At 55.7% G+C, this 17,051-nt stretch overlaps 1 protein-coding gene across 18 annotated transcripts in view; it reads right to left on the reverse strand.

The window, feature by feature from the left end:
* Window positions 1–17,051, reverse strand: part of FNBP1 (formin binding protein 1) — a 121,888-nt gene extending 104,837 nt beyond the window's left edge. For 9 of the 18 annotated variants that reach the window (XM_089321304.1, XM_070058004.2, XM_070057991.2 and 6 more), the window contains exon 1: window positions 16,777–17,050. In XM_089321304.1, coding sequence (XP_089177430.1) covers window positions 16,777–16,800 — 24 coding nt within the window. In that variant the 5' untranslated portion in view covers window positions 16,801–17,050. Of the gene's footprint in view, window positions 1–16,776 lie in introns of all 18 variants that reach the window. The other 9 variants (XM_070057987.2, XM_070057982.2, XM_089321319.1 and 6 more) reach the window with 2 other exon arrangements.

Below are 17,051 nucleotides of genomic sequence, written 5' to 3' on the forward strand. Positions count from 1 at the left end.
CAGATGATGGCTCAAATGCCCGGGCGCCTGCACCCACGTGGGAGACCCAAAAGAAGTTCCTGGCCCCTGATCTACCCCGCTCCAAACATTGCAGCCATTTGGGGAGTGAACCAGCAGATGGAAGATCTTTCTCTGTCTGCCTCTGTGCCTTTTGATCAAAATGAAAATAACTTTCAAAATCAAATAAAAACACGCAGCCTTAAGAGACGACTCTCTATATCGAGCCCACCAAATGCATCAGATTGTGCATCCTTTTACGCAAGGAGGGCGTGGGCTGCCAGGAGGAACCAGATCCTCTGCCCGAGTCCGGCAGAGCAGGGGCGCTGGCCCAGCGGCGGTCCTGCGTCACACTGAAGCCACAGGAAGCTCGCGTTTTATTTCCTCCCTCTTAGCACACGTGTGAAGCAGAGCAACACGGGCTGTATTTCAAAGAGGAAATGAAACCTGGGGGGGAAATGGCAGAAATATCTCTCAGCAAAGGGAAACTGGGACTTGATGGGTGTGACAACATGAAATGGAATCTGACTTTTTCCAAAAATGAGAACTGCCACATTCAGAGTGTATAGTGCAACAAGAACCCGGGAGCCACTGTGGCAGTTTGGTTCTCTCTCTCTCTCTTTTTTTAAAGATTTGTTTTATTTATTTGAAAGAGTTACAGAGAGAGGGAGAGAAAGAGAGAAAGGTCTTCCAACCACTGGTTCACTCCCCAGATGGCCGCAATGGCCGGAGCTGTGCCGATCCGAAGCCAGGAGCCAGGTGCTTCTTCTGGGTCTCCCACGTGGGTGCAGGGGCCCAAGCACTTGGGACATCTTCTACTGCTTTCCCAGGCCACAGCAGAGAGCTGGATCAGAGTGGAGCAGCCGGGTCCAGAACCGGTGCCCATATAGGACGCCAGTGCTGCAGGCTAGGGCTTTTAACCCAGGGCCCCATAGCACCAGCCCCTCTTTTTTTTAAAAAAAGATTTATTTAAATATTTGGAAGGTAGAGTGACAGAGGGGCGGTGGGAATGGGGACTATTCCATCTGCAGATTCACTCCTCAAACACCCACAACAGCCGGGGGCAGCCCTGGCTGGAGCCAGGAGCCAGGAACTCCATCCGGGTCTCCCACGTGGGTGGCAGGGGCACAGGCAGCTGGGCAGCCGTCTGCTGCCTCCCAGGCGCATTAGCTGGAAGCTGGAGCAGAACCGCAGAGGAGTCGAGACTCAAGGCGGGCGCCCGGACACGGGATGTGGGCACCCGGACACGGGACATGGGCGCCCCCAGCCACAGCTCGGCCTGCCGCGCCGCAGTGCCCATGGCTTCCTGCGAGCCTCAGGGCTCCACTTCCTCTCCTCAGCTGCAGACAATGTGAGCACAGAAGCTTCCTGAGGCTTCTCCACAACCGGCGCCACGTTCAAGCACGGGCTGATCTCACACGCACGCGGTAGCCCTGTCCTCCAGCCAACGAAGAGCGCCAGTGCGCCTGTCGTCAGCTGCGGCATCCGGGGACACCGGTCCACTGGCCGCTTCCACACTAAACCACCCCCAAAGCCCAGGGGTTAAGACCCAGCCTAGGCCGGCGCCGCGGCTCACTAGGCTAACCCTCCGCCTTGCGGCGCCGGCACACCGGGTTCTAGTCCCGGTCGGGGCGCCGGATTCTGTCCCGGTTGCCCCTCTTCCAGGCCAGCTCTCTGCTGTGGCCCGGGAGTGCAGTGGAGGATGGCCCAAGTGCTTGGGCCCTGCACCCCATAGGAGACCAGGAGAAGCACCTGGCTCCTGGCTTCGGATCGGTGCAGCACTGGCCATGGCTGCCATTTAAGGGGGTGAACTAACGGAAGGAAGACCTTTCTCTTGTCTCTCTCTCACTGTCTAACTCTGCCTGTTAAAAAAAATAATAATAATTAATTAAAAAAAAAAAAAGACCCAGTCTGTGATGGGCCAGGATTTGGACAGGGACGACCCTGGCTGCAGCCTTGGTGGGCAGGGCTGACGGCTGGAGAGGGGCACCTGTGGAACCACCCAGAAGCCCTCACTCGTCCGCCTGGCGGCTGATGGGCACGGCGGGCTGAGGCCTCAGTGGGGCTGTGGACGGAACCCTCTGGGCCGCCTTCTCCTGCGGTCTGTGTGCGCTGCTGAGGCTTCCTTACAACATGGCGGCTGGGTTCTGAGCCAGCGCCCTGGGAGGCAAGGCAGGAGTGTGCTGCCGCCTCAGAGGCCTCAGCCCCCCACCCCGGGGAGGGGGGAACCAAAGCCCCGCCCACCACCCAAGGGGAGGGGCCTGAGGTCACACACTGTACCAGGAGTGGTGGCTGGGAGACTGTTGTGGGTGACCCGCCACACGCGGAAAGGAGGGTTCTCCCGCAACCTGATGCACTTGGTGACATAGCGTCACCCATCTTCAATGATCGCTGCGAGACATAAAGAGGAAAATTGGGGGCTGGCACCGTGGCACACTAGGCTAAGCCTCTACCTGTGGTGCTGGCATCCCACATGGATGCTGGTTTATTTCTGGCTGCTCCGCTTCCGACCCATCTCCCTGCTAATGTACCTGGGAAAGCACCAGATGGCGGCCCCAATACTTGGCCCCTGCAACCATATAGGAGACCCAGAGGAAGCGCCTGGCTTCGTATCAGCCCAGTTCCAACCACTGTGGCCATTTTGGGAGAGAGCCAGAGGATGGAAGATCTCTCTCTCTCTCTCTCTCTTTCTCTGTAACTCCACCTTTCAATTAAAATAAGTAAGTCTTTAAAAGAAGAAAATTTGGGGAGGCCAGTGCTGCGCACAGTAGGCTAAGTCTCCACCTATGCTGCTGGCATCCCACAAGGGCGATGGTTTATGTCCCGGCTGCTCCACTTCCGATCCAGCTCTCTGCTCTGGCCTGAGAAAGCAGTGGAAGATGGCCCAAGCCTGCACCCGCGTGGGAGACCCAGAAGAAGCTCCTGGCTCCTGGCTTTGGATCGGCTCAGCTCCAGCAGTTACGGTCACTTTGGGAGTGAACCAGTGGATGGAAGACGTTTCTCTCTCTCTCCCTCTCTCTCTCTCTCTCTAACTCTGCCTCTCAAATAAATAAATAAACCTTAAAAAAGGAAAAAAAAAAAAAGGAGAAAAATCGAACAATACTAAGCACAACGGACGTCTGAGCTGGGGAACCAACGGAGGCTCCCCTCGGGACGCGCCTGCTTTCCTGGGGGGTCCGGGGAGGGGGTTCATCTCACAGAACCCTTGCCAAGAGCCGAGCGCGTGGGCACAGACGCGTTCTCTCTCTTCCCCGCGTCCCCCACCCCCACATCTGATGCAGGGGTGATGGGAGCAGCACTCAGAGGCACTTAGCTTTCTCAGCTGCACACCGCTCCGCCGTGAAGCCCCAGGGCAGCACGGGAGGCTGTGTGGTGTCTGTGTTCTCTTCCACAGTTCCTGGCTCACAACCTCCTCCCCAGGACACAGACACCCAGAGAGTGGTCATGAGACACCCCCCCATTCCAGGGGGCCCTGCCCACATCCTCAGGGAGGAGTGAGGAGGGGTTCTCCCCTCCAAGTCTGTGGGGGCGTCACCACAGAAACCCCAATGACAGGCTCCAGAACCTTCCGCGAGCACGGAGCAGGTGGAGGTTCTCAGCAGAGGGCGGGCGCTTCGTGGCCCTGGGCCCTCCCCCTCCCCCCTGCGGTGTCGGAAATATACAGAAATCCAGCAATGCACGCTCACTGGCTGTGAACACGAAGAATTCTGAACTTGCCCGGCCCATCTCCGTAGTCAGAGTAAGCGCACAGGCACTGCAGCCACACTCTTAGGCCGTCTGCACAAACCTATTGAAGGGACAAATACGCGACATTAATTCCTGATGACGCCCCCAAACCGAATGCCCACAGGTGGCCATTTATTCTTAGTTTTCCCCATGTAGGACTCGGTGATGAGTTTTACTTCTTAGCACATCAAAGCTCCGAGCACCACCTATTATGCCCTCATACCCATTTACAAAACCAACCAACTCCTCCCTGCCTGCGACCCCACCCACCTGTGAGTTTCACAGGAAGATTCCCGGGAAGGTAAGCAGCTTGGCGGGCAGAGGGCACAGCCGTGTCCGAAAGGGCAGTGACCGCTGGGCGAAGCCGCCGGGCTCTGAGGTTAAGTAACAGTGTTTGCTGGACTCCCTGCCAGCAGCCTAGAATCTACCTCCTTCATGCTCGCTTTTCTCATTATCCAAATTCCTGTCTCCCACTTAGAGCTCTACCTTGAACTCCAGTATTTAACTATCTACTAGATTTCCTCTTTTTGTGTGTTTGTTTCAAAAATATTCATTGATTGTTAGCTAACTGAAAGGCAGAGAGAAAGAGAGAAGACAGAGGGGGGACTGGTGCTGTGGTGTAGGGGTTTGGGACGCTGCCTGCAACGCTCGCGTCCCATACGGCCACTGGTCGGAGACCCAGCTGCTCCGCTTCCAATCCAGCTCCCTGCTAATGGCCTGGGAAAGCACGGGAAGTTGGCCCACATTCTTGGGTCCCTGCACCCATGTGGGAGACCTGGAAGAAGCCCCTGGCTCCTGGCTTCAGCCTGGCATAGCCCTGGCCCACTGTGGCCATTTGGGGAAGTGAACCAGTGGGTAGAAGATCCCACTCCCTCTCTCTCTCTTTCTCTCTCTCTCTCTCTCTGTAACTCTGCCTTTCAAATAAATAAATTTTAAACAGAAGGAGGAGGAGAGAGAGAGAAGGAGGAAGAAACCTGCTGGTTCACTCCCCAGTGCCTCCAAAAGCCAAGGCTGGGCCAGGCCGAAGTCAGGAGCCAGGAGCTCATCCTGTCTCCCATGTGGACGGCGGCAACAAAGTACTTGACCCTTTACTGGCCATTTTCCCCGGCGCATTAGCAGGAAACTGGATTGGAAGCGGAGTGGCCAGGACTGGAACCAGTGCTGTGACGAGCGATGTGTCCCAGGAGGCGGCTCTACCCACTGCGCCACTCTGCCTGTCCCCACCGGGTTTTAGACTCTGTTCGCTCCCACTCTCTTTTGCCTCCATTGCATTTATCATGACGTGACACACTACAAGCAGAAATCATACATGTGAGAGTTATCTAAGTCATGCAGAAAAGGGAATTAATAGTTTATTTTGGTGCAAAACAAGTTTGAAGACCATGCATAACTTCTTCATAATACAGATTTTCCAAGAATTTTCTGGATATCCTCTATATATGGATTTCAAATTGTTTTTTGCACCGAAACAATTTATCTTTTCATTCCATTTTTCTACAGAATCTTTTTAGAGGCTTGAATTTTCTTCCCTAAATTTAAAAAAGGTGTGTATTCGAGAAATGGAGAGAGAGAGATGGAGAGAGAGTTCTCCCATCCATTGGTTCCTACCCCAAATAACCCCAACAGGCAGCACTGGGCTGGGTCAAAGCCGGGAGCCAGGCATTCAACCCAGGCTTCCCACGTGAGTGGCAGGAACCCAACCACTGAGCCACCCCCTCTGCCTCCCAGGGGCTGCAGGAAGCTGGAGCCAGAGCCAGAGCCGGTGTCAGAGCCCAGCGCTCTGATGTGGGCTCCAAGCTTCTTAACCAGCAACGCAACCAAAGGCCAGACACGGCCCTGCGCAGGACACTTGGAATTTCACACGCTTGGTTCACTGCCCTTTCCCCTTTGCCCAGAACAAGGCCTGGCACATACTAAGCTGTCCGCTATATTTTTTTCAAATAAATCAGTGAGTGGTGACTTATCTGAATGAATCACAACTAAAAATCAAAAAGAACAAAGAAGACCTTAACGGGCCGGTGCTGGGGTACGCTGGGCTGAGCCACTGCTTGCACCAGCTCGAGTTCCCGCCAGGGAAGGCAGAGGAGGACGGCCCCAGCGCCTGGGCTCCTGCCACCCATGTGGGAGACCAGGATGGAATTTCCGGCTCCTGGCTTCAACCTGGCCAGTCCAGCTGCTGCGGCCATTTGGAGAGTGAACCAACAAATGGAAGCTCTTTCTCTCTCCTCTTTCTCTGATGGCCCACCTTTCAAATAAACAAATAAATCTTAAAAAGAAAAAAAAAGACTTTAAAATAGTTATATCTATTCTAAGCGGCTGACAGGGCAAGGAAGTAGCACTAAAATATTACCAGATTTTAAATTCATTAAAAAAGAGAAAATGGGGGCCGGCGCTGGGGCGGAGTGGGTAAAGCCGCCATATGGGCGCTGGTTTGAGTCCCGGCTGCTCTCCGCCCAATCCAGCTCCCTGCTAAGGCACCTGGGAAGGCAGTGGGAGATGCCCAAGTGCTTGGGCCCCTGCACCCACGTGAGAGACATGGATGAAGCTCCTGGCTCCTGGCTCTCTCGCTGCAATTCTGCCTTTCAAATAAATAAATATATATTTTTTTTTAAAATGAGCAAAAACTAAAACTGTGGGGAATGTGGGGAAGCAGTGAAATGAATACCCCACATCCAATCTGGGAACTAAGTGGGAGCCCAAGGATGGAAGACGGAACAGAGTGAGGATTAAAACCGATCTGATCCTTAGTTACTGTGCCGTAGCCTGCTCAGGGCAGGAGCGGGTTAACAGACAAGGCATCTGCGTAGCAACTGTGAAACAGGCTCCATTCTGTCCCCGTGCAGGGGAGGCCAAGGCGCCCGGGGCGCGCTGTCACCAGCCGCTCGGCTCTTCCAGCTCCGTTCTGATTCTATGCTCTCCAGGAAACCTGGTATAGGAGGAGCCTTCCACACAGCTCAGCAAACCCGAATACCCCCTCTCCTTACACACTCTTTCACCCAAGGTTTAAAATCTGCGTTCTGGTTTGTTCATCAGTCTTGGGAATTTATTGGAAAGACTTAAGTCTGTTGGCTAAAAAGTGCTGAGAAGCAGACCTGGTAACTCTCTCAGGCCTGTGCCAGCCGAGCAGAGACAGACGGGAGAGACGGCAGGTTTGGATTTTTTCCCCCGAGGCTGACCTACACGGGATGCCAGGAAGTCCGTGGAAAAACAGAATTAAAACTTGTTTATGGGCCGGCGCTGTGGTGCAGCGGGTTAACGCCCTGGCCTGCAGTGCCAGCATCCCATATGGGCGCCGGTTCGAGACCTGGCTGTTCCACTTCTGATCCAACTCTCTGCTGTGGCCTGGGAAAGCAGTGGAGGATGGCCCAGGTCCTTTGGCTCCTGCACCCACACCAGAAGAAGCTCCTGGCTCCTGGCTTTGGATCGGCGCAGCTCCGGTCCTTGTGGCAATTGAGGAGTGAACCAGCAGATAGAAGACCTCTCTCGCTTTCTCTCTCTCTCTCCCTCTCTCCCTCTCTCTCTCTCTGTGTAACTCTCTCACATAAATACATAAATATTTTTAAAAAATTGTTTATGTTGGTGCAAAAAATTCTGGAGCCTGCGCCAGCACCTGCGCCATCTCTCCAAGGACCCGTCTGGTCCTGTCACACACGTTAGGAGCCCATGCTCCGTTTCGGGTGTGCAAACAGAAGTGTAAGGAGAACAGCCCCCTTTAAAGGTGCCACGCTGGAGGCCGGCGCTGTGGCTAAGGAGCCTGGGAAAGCAGGGGGCGTGGCCAGAGTGCAGGCATGGCCCCTGCACCCACCTCTCCCTGCCTCCTGGTTTCAGACACTGGCCTCCTTCACTAGACTCTGCAAGTGAACCACTGTCAGGAAGATCTCTCGATCTCTCTCTCTCTCTCTCTCTTTCCCCCTGTGTCTCTCCCTCTCTCTCCATCAGTCTGCCTTTCAAATAAGTAAAATAAATCATAAATAAAAAAAATAATAATAGGGGCCGGTGCTGTGGCATAACAGGTAAAGCCGCCACCTGCAGTGCCAGCATCCCACATGGGTGCCGGTTCGAGTTCTGGCTGCTCCGCTTCCGATCCAGCTCTCTGAAATGGCCCCTGCACCCACATGGGAGACCCGGAAGAAGCTCCTGGCTTCAGATCGGTGCAGCTCCTGCCGTTGCAGCCATCTGGGGAGTGAATCAGCAGATGGAAGCCCGCCCGCTCGCTCGCTCGCTCTCTCTCTCTCTGCCTCTACCTCTCTGTAACTCTGCCTTTCAAATAAATAAATAAATAATCTTAAAAAAATAATAATGGTGCTAAGTTTCCTTTTCACTACACACATAAGAAAACATTTGTTTCTCAAGAACCACAAGCTTGGGGCTGGCATTCTGGCGTAGCAGGTGGGGTCACCGCCTGTGATCCCATAGAGCAGCCGGGCGTGTCCCGGCTGCTCCACTTCCAATCCAGCTCCCTGCCTGGAAACTGAAGCGGAAGATGGCCCAAATGCTTGGGCTTCTGCACCCACGTGGGAGACCCAGAAGAAGCTCCTGGCTCCTGGCTTTGGCCTGGCCTGGGCCAAGCCTTTCTGTCCATCTGGGTAGTGAAGCAGTACATGGAAGATCTCTCCCTCTCTCTCTCTCATAGAAAAAAAAATCTAAAAAAAGGGGGGGCGGTGCTGTGGTATAGTGGATTAAAGCCCCAGTCTGTAGTGCCAGTATCCCATATGGGCGCCAGTTTGAGACCTGGCTGCTGCACTTCCCATCCAGCTCTCTGCTGTGGCCTGGGAGAGAGTGGAAGATGGCCCACGTCCTTGGGCCCATGCACCTGCGTGGGAGACCCGGAAGAAGCTCCTGGCTCCCGGCTTCAGATCAGCCCAGCTCTGGCCATTGTGGCCAGCTGGGAAGTGAACCAGTGAATGGAAGACTTCTCTCTCTCTCTCTCTGCCTCTCCTTCTCTCTCTGTGTAACTCTGGCTTTCAAGTAAATAAATCTTAAAAAAAAATAAAAAAAGACATTCAGTTCATGTGATACTAAATATGAATGGATTATGGCTTTTGCCACAAGAAAATGAAGTTCTCTACCTTTTCTTGAATCTGGTAGTGTTGGTCTGAACCTATTACCAATATTAAATAACCGAGGTTGTTATATTTTACATAAATTTAAAACAGAATTTTGAAAATAGGACGGTGATTATAGGTTGGTCCCAGCTAGAAGACCATGATCCGTCAATATCAGAGCAGGGTGTTCGGCCTTGAGGTTAAGACACCAGCTGACACACCCAGCGTCCTGTTCCCGAATTCCTCCTCACTCCAGCTGCCTGCCAGCACAGCCCCTGGGAGGCAGCACCCAGGGCTCCGTTGTTCAGGTCCGGCCGCTCCCCTACAAGCCTGCACGGAGTCCTTGGTTTCTTGTCTGGGCCCCAGCTGTCCTAGGCCTTTGGGGGACGCACCACTGGATGGGGAGCATACACACTCTCTCTGCCTCTCAAATAAATAAATAACCAATTTTAAAAAATAAAACTTGTATAATCCCAAATTTTTCTCTAATACATATACACATTTGGCTTCTTATGATTTAAAAAAAATTTTGTAAACGGAGTATATCACTCGGCTCAAGCTAGTATGAGTGCATGTTACTAAAACAGGAAACAAACACTTCTTTATTAACACTAATTCCGGAAGACTTCACACCCACATTCCTCTAGAATTTAATTAGATTAATTTTCCAGGACATTCACGCAGTTTTTTTAAGTGTCAGAATAAAGTCTTATTTTTAAGTGTGGGCGGTGTTGCTGAAACAAGGGTGAGTAATGCTCGCAGGAAACACAATATTAGTCTTCGCTGGGAAGTAGCAGCACTTTCTATGTCCCTCACCAGCAGAAAGCCCAAGGCACAGGTGGCCACAGCACAAGCAGGGGCGCTCACGGCCCCACCCACCCAAAATGCAACCTATACCAAGCTGCGGGATTATGCCTGCCGGCAAGAGGACCCTAAGAAGCTGCTGGGGAAACATCAAACAGGACCACCGGGCCACCTGTGTCTCGTTTTGTTTAATATCTATTAGCTAGAAAGGCCGTGCAAGGATGCAACAATGTGACGACGATTACACTCGATGCAGCCGCCAGTCTGAGGGTACGACAGGGTTCCGGGCGTGCTCTCGCCCCTGAGGGTCTCACCGGGCTCCCCCCAAACAGAAACCTCTGACGCATTCAGAAGAGTGGCAGAGCTCTGAGCTGTGGTTAGTACTGCACCGCACTGGTTCAAGGGTAGTGAGAAGACGCGACAGCTCTCCCACCCCCGGCCCTACCAACAGTCCAGCGACAGCTCTCCCACACCCGACCCTACCAACAGTCCAGAGACAGCTCTCCCAAACCCAGCCCTACCAACAGTCCGGAGACAGCTCTCCCACCCCCGGCCCTACCAACAGTCCAGCACAGCTCTCCCACACCCAGCCCTACCAACAGTCCAGCACAGCTCTCCCACACCCAGCCCTACCAACAGTCCAGAGACAGCTCTCCCACACCCGGCCCTACCAACAGTCCGGAGACAGCTCTCCCACCCCCGGCCCTACCAACAGTCCAGCACAGCTCTCCCACACCCGGCCCTACCAACAGTCCAGCGACAGCTCTCCCACACCCGGCCCTACCAACAGTCCAGCAACAGCTCTCCCACACCCGGCCCTACCAACAGTCCAGCAACAGCTCTCCCACACCCAGCCCTACCAACAGTCCAGCACAGCTCTTCCACACCCGGCCCTACCAACAGTCCAGCGACAGCTCTCCCACACCCGGCCCTACCAACAGTCCAGCAACAGCTCTCCCACACCCAGCCCTACCAACAGTCCAGCACAGCTCTTCCACCACCGGCCCCACCAACACTCCAGCACAGCTCTCCCACACCCGGCCCTACCAACAGTCGAGTGATAGCTCTCCCACCCCCAGCCCTACCAACAGTCCAGCACAGCTCTCCCACCCCCAGCCCTACCAACAGTCCAGCAACAGCTCTCCCACCCCCGCCCCTACCAACAGTCCAGCACAGCTCTCCCTCACCCGGCCCTACCAACAGTCCAGCAATAGCTCTCCCACACCCGGCCCTACCAACAGTCCAGCAACAGCTCTCCCACACCCGGCCCCACCAACAGTCCAGCAATAGCTCTCCCACACCCGGCCCTACCAACAGTCCAGCACAGCTCTCCCACACCCGGCCCTACCAACAGTCCAGCAATAGCTCTCCCACACCCGGCCCTACCAACAGTCCAGCACAGCTCTCCCACACCCAGCCCTACCAACAGTCCAGCAACAGCTCTCCCACACCCAGCCCTACCAACAGTCCAGCACAGCTCTTCCACACCCGGCCCTACCAACAGTCCAGCGACAGCTCTCCCACACCCGGCCCTACCAACAGTCCAGCAACAGCTCTCCCACACCCAGCCCTACCAACAGTCCAGCACAGCTCTTCCACCACCGGCCCCACCAACACTCCAGCACAGCTCTCCCACACCCGGCCCTACCAACAGTCGAGTGATAGCTCTCCCACCCCCAGCCCTACCAACAGTCCAGCACAGCTCTCCCACCCCCAGCCCTACCAACAGTCCAGCAACAGCTCTCCCACCCCCGCCCCTACCAACAGTCCAGCACAGCTCTCCCTCACCCGGCCCTACCAACAGTCCAGCAATAGCTCTCCCACACCCGGCCCTACCAACAGTCCAGCAACAGCTCTCCCACACCCGGCCCCACCAACAGTCCAGCAATAGCTCTCCCACACCCGGCCCTACCAACAGTCCAGCACAGCTCTCCCACACCCGGCCCTACCAACAGTCCAGCACAGCTCTCCCACACCCGGCCCTACCAACAGTCCAGCAACAGCTCTCCCACACCCAGCCCTACCAACAGTCCACAACTTCAAGATGAAAAAGGAATCAGGAGTCCCTACTTTAAAACTCTGGGGCCTGGGCAGGGCCGGGGCTGTGGCACAGCAAGTAAAGCTGCTGCCTACAACACCAGCGGTGCCAGTTGGGGTCCCAGCTGCTCTGCTTCCGATCCAGCTCCTGGCTAATGGCCAGTGGAGGATGGCTCGGTGTGTGGGCCCCTGCAACCACATGGGAGGCCCAGATGAAGCCCCTGGCTTCTGGCTTTGGCTTGCCCCAGCACTGGCCATTGCAGCCATCTGGGGAGTGAACCAGCAGATGGAAGATCTCTCTCTCTCTCTCTCTCTCTCTCTCTCTGTCTTCCTCCCTCCTGACCTCTCTCACTCCCTCTCTCCAGCTCTTTCAAACAAATAAATAAATCTTGAGAAACAAAAAAGTTTAACAATTTTAGTGCCCGATAAAATAAACACAGCTGTACCCACCAGGCATAGACAGCAACACGAGCAACAGAGGAGGAAAAACTTCGCAAAATCTGTGTTTAAAGGGGAGAAGGCTGCCTGCAAACCACACAACGGGCTCACAGCGATGTGACTGGGCCAGCACCTCAGTCTCAGACTTCCAGCCTCCAGGACAGTGAGAAATCAAGCTGTTGTTTATAAGAAAAACAAAACAAAAACCCAAAAAGGCAAAAAAGTTACTCAGGCCATGAGTGCTTGTTGGGCAGGAGGGTAAGAGCCAAGTCCCAACCTCCTTTGCAATTTTGTTGCGAACTTAAAACTGCTCTAAAAAAGAAATCTATTTTGTTAAAAAAAAAAAAGTGTCTAGAATTATACAAATTTTTACCACTGCCAAAGAACAGGAAGTTGTTATGGGCCGGCACTGTGGCGCTGTGGGTTAAGCACCACCTGTGACACCGGCATCCCATAGGAGCTGCCCTTTGAATCCCGGCTGCCCCACTTCCGATCCAGCTCCCTGCCAGTGCTCCTGGGAAAGCAGTGGAAGATGGCCCAGGTGCTTGGGCCCCTCACCCACGTCGGAGACCCAGATGGAGTTCCTAGCTTCTGGTTTTGGCCTGGCCCGGCCCTGGCCATCACAGTCATTTGGGGAGTGAACCAGAGAATGGAAGATCCCCCTTTCTCTCTAATTCTGCCTTTCAAATAAGTCAATTTTTTTTAAATTACCTTCTCACCATTTTTAGAAAGCTGATATTAAAAGGGAAAAAGGATCCACTCATTCAGTAAATATTTATTGAGCTCCTACACTCAATCAGGCACGGTTGCCAGTCTAGTCGGTAGATAATAGGTAACACTGCTGCCTCTTAAAAGTACACAGCACAATTAATGTCAACAGATCCAACACAGCTGAATGTACACTGTAGGCCTGGCTCTGTCCTGAAAACACAGGCAAAAAAAAAAAAAAAAAAAAAAAGGTGCACAATGCAGACGGGTGAGTGGCTTCCTACATTCACCAGGGTGCACCCTGCCACTCCCTGGGCTTTTTTTCTGCACGTTGGGCTACTTGGGTTCTCATCAGCTCCAGAGCAGAGAGAGAGAGAAAAGACGGCAGAGGAGCTGTCTGTCAGCCGGAAAGACAGGAACTGGGAAAAGGGCAAAATTTCCTGCGGATTTACACATCCTTCATGCAGACGAGCGAGTTCACACAAAAAGCCCAGCCGACACTTCCTCCCAGTAAGTAGGTAAGAGGAAAGCACCCAGGCCAAAGACACGCTCGCTTGGGCGTTGCCCTGCGGACCGGTGACAGCTCCGAGGCGGTGAACCCCGGTGAACCCCGCTGAGCCGAGGACTGTGTTTCTGAACCAGGCCTTGAGCAGGTGCGAGCTGGCTCATCTCTCCCAGAAACACGTTTCTCTTTTGCCTCTGAGGTCGCGGGCTAGAAGGTGAGCCCACTGCACGCGATTCGGCCGTGAGAAGCAGACCTCCGTCAGCGCAGGCAGCGGGCTTCAACCGTCTCACACGGGTGTTTCACGCACAGCAGTGGTTCAATGAAAATTTTAAAAACTGATCTGATCGGAGGTGCTGGCGTTGTGGCACAGTAGGCTAAGCCACTGCCTACGCTGCCAGCATCCCCTATGAGCACGGGTCTGGGTCCCAGCTGCTCCACTTCCCATCCAGCTCCCTGCTAACGCACCTGGGAAAGCAATGGGGGATGGACCAATTGTTGGGGCCACTGACACCCCCATGAGACACCTGGATGGAGCTCCAGGCTCCTGGCTCCAGCCTGGCCCAGCCCCAACTACTGCAGTCACTTGGGGAGTCGATCAACAGATGGAAGATCTCTTTTTCTCTTTCCTTCTCTCAGTAACTGCTTTTTGGGTAAGTAAAATGAATCTTTCCAAAAAAAATTGAAAAGCAATGTGAAGGCAGAGCCATACAGAAATAATTTTAGAATACTATATATATAATAATATAATAATAATTTCTGTATTAAGCACTTCAAAATAGCGATTAGACTTTGTCACAACCTTCTGATACAGTGAGAAGGCCCAATTTAACCTAAACTTACCCAAGAAGGTTATTGCAAATTATGAGTTTTAAGTTCATTTTTATGGTTGTATAACAACTCCCTGACATTTCACAATTTCTCAGAAATTTCCTAGAATGTGGAAGAACACGACCACGGAAGAGTTTAAAAAAGAGAGAGAGAGAGCAAGAGAAAGGTTTTACCCCTGTACAAAAGCAGGATGTGGCTACAGAGCAGGCCCTTCATGTAAAACGCACAGTGGAAACCTGTCAATTCCAAAGCCTTTAGCTAAACGGGCGTCAGATCTAACAGTGTTTGTGAAGGACCCAGAGCGCGGCAGCCACCTGTTACAAATAACTCACGGCCACCAAACCATGGCTCCGGCTCGCTCTGTCTGGAGAGCGATCCTGCCAAGCCAGGCTCCAGTGCCCCATCATTATCTCGTTACCCAAGCGCACGCTCCGCAAGCCACCATGCTGGGAAGCCTTCCCTCCCTCAGTGCCCAGCGCCCTGTGCAGACCCAGGCCCCAGGAAAACCAGGCTCGACCCGAGACTTCTTCATCGCTGTAGGGTCAGCTTTTCTTCTCATCTCAGAAACCACCAACAGGGCGGATGCTTGGTGCAGATGTCCAGAGGCTGATGGGGACACCTGATCCCACATGGGGCACCCGGGCTGCGCCCCACTAGGGTTCCCCAGCTTCCTGCTAGCGTGCACCCGGGGACCCAGCAGGAAATGGGCTCAGCGTTAGGTCCCTGCCGCCCACGTGGGAGACCTGGACTAAGCTCCCTGCCATCTATGGGTATTCAGGAGCGAACCTGCAACCAGGAGATTCTCTCTCTCTCTCTCTCTCTCTCTCTCTGCCTTTCAAATAAATTTTTAAAACTTTTTTAAAAACTACTAATAAAATACGGCAGCCGATGGGAGGCATTTTGCTGCTCTCAGCGGCGACGTACTCTCGCCCTCCTGTTAAACTCGGCTACTCCAGGCAGAGGCGGAACCCCTAGGGGAGGCCGTTTCCAACAACTCCTCACTGCCACACGCTTGCCTTTTCAGAACCGAACACTGATTCATTCCTTCTCATCAGGGACCAGCCCGGAAACACTCAGCTACCGCACACTCTCCTCCCTTAGAAACATTTTCCTGCTGTTCTCCAGGGCAGAGGAGCCCCAACACACATCGCAGAATGAGCAGGACCAGGAGTCGCGCCATCCCAGGCGCCAAGCCTGCTCCCCTGCGCCCCATCCACGACCACCTCCCATCACGCGCCCCCGTTCCCAGGTGTGCTCAGCCGTTCCCATCCTGGCCCTGCCACCTCTCCACTCCCCCTGCAGAAACGCACAAATATTCACTGCAGTCATGTGGTCCTTCCACCCCCACCCCCACTCACTGCCTCCTGCAAGACGGCCAGGGTCAGTAGGAAACGCCCACCGTGGCCTTTGGTCCCCAGCCCCTGGGCAAGGCCTGTAGCTGTTGCGTCCCCCCACACCCCCCAGCATCCCACTCCGCCCTGCGGCAGCCTCCATCCTCTGGCTCAGGATGACATCTGGTTTCTGCCTCCACGCCAGGTACGCGAGCAGGACCCAGCAGTGCAGGGAGCACCGTGCCTACTCAGCTCAGGTGTGGGCAAATATTCTTTAAAAATCTGCCGTCTGACACTCGGAGTGAATATCTGTGACCATCAGCGGCGCTGTCACTCAGGGTCCCTGTGCACAGGGGACGTCTCCAAGACTAATTATCTAAGGGAGGCATCGCCCTGGGCATCTTGGCTGCTTCTGAGCCCAAGAAATGGTTATGTAAAAACAATTAATGCAAAAAAAAAAAAAAAAAATGTGCCCTGTCTCTGGAGCCAGCCCTGTGTCTCGCCCTGCGAGTCCCGGGCCTCGCTCGCCCGCACCCTGTACAGCCCCGAGAGGTGGGAAGCGGGGAATTACAGGCCGGCCCGGGCGCCCAGGCTCGCCCGCTCCTCCTCGGGCCAGCGCACCGCCATCGCCGCCCGGCGCCGTCCCCGGGGGAAACCGCTTCCCCGCCGGGGCCCTGCGCCGCCCCGGGCGCCCTCCGCGCGGGGGCCCCAGCAGCTCTTTCCCGCGCCGACGCCCCTCTCCCCCCGACCCGGAGGAAGCCGACCCCCGCACTCCCGCCTCGGGCCACAAGCGCCGCACCCTCCCCACCTCCTCAAATTCAGGACCCGAGAGCCGCGGTGCGCCCCAGGCCAGCAGGGTCGGAAGCCCCCGCCTCCCAGGGAAAGATACCACTCCCCGTCCCCGGCTCCCCCGACCCGAGCCCCCGGCCCGCCGACCCCTGCCCTGGAGAAGGCGGCCCAGGGACAGGGGCTGGGGCGCCCGAGGACACAACGCAGCCGCGGCGCCGACGGCCTCCACGCCCCCTTCGGCCCCTCCCGGGCTCAGGCGACTCGCCCCGGGGCCGAGGGCTCTGCCCACCCCGCCCGCAGCCCCTTCCTCGGCCTCCGGCAGACCCGGGCCCGCGCCCCCTTCCCAGGGCGGCAGGGGGCTCCGACGCGCAAGGACCCCCACACCGACTCGCCCGGCCTCGGAAAGGCGAACTGGCTCGTACCTCCCGCTCCGGCCGAGGCCGACGCGGGGCGCCGGGACCCGCGCCTCCTGCCCAGGCCGCAGGGACCCCGAGCGGCGCGCCCGCGCCCCCTCCCCAGGCTGGGAGCGCAGGCAGTCGGCGCCCGGCAGGCCCGGCCCCTCACTTACCCAGAGCTCGGTGCCCCAGCTCATGGTGCAGGGGGCGGGAAGGGGCGCTCCGCGCGGCGGGCGCGGCTCTCCAGTCCCCCTCCCCGGCGATGCCCCGGTCCTCGAGACCCCCGCAGCCGCGGAGAACGCGGTGCCCGCACAGCCGCCGGCTCCCGCGCTCCTCGCCCCGGGTCTCCGCGGCGCTCTCCGCCCGTCGCTCCACGGCAAAATGGCCCGAGGAAGCAGCAGCCGCGGCCGCCGCAGCGCCCGCCCGCCCCACGCCCGGCGCGCGAGGG

Source organism: Oryctolagus cuniculus, chromosome 1 (assembly GCF_051225735.1).
Source record: "Oryctolagus cuniculus isolate XC-2025 breed Fujian yellow rabbit chromosome 1, ASM5122573v1, whole genome shotgun sequence".
Classification (NCBI taxonomy): Eukaryota; Metazoa; Chordata; class Mammalia; order Lagomorpha; family Leporidae; genus Oryctolagus; species Oryctolagus cuniculus.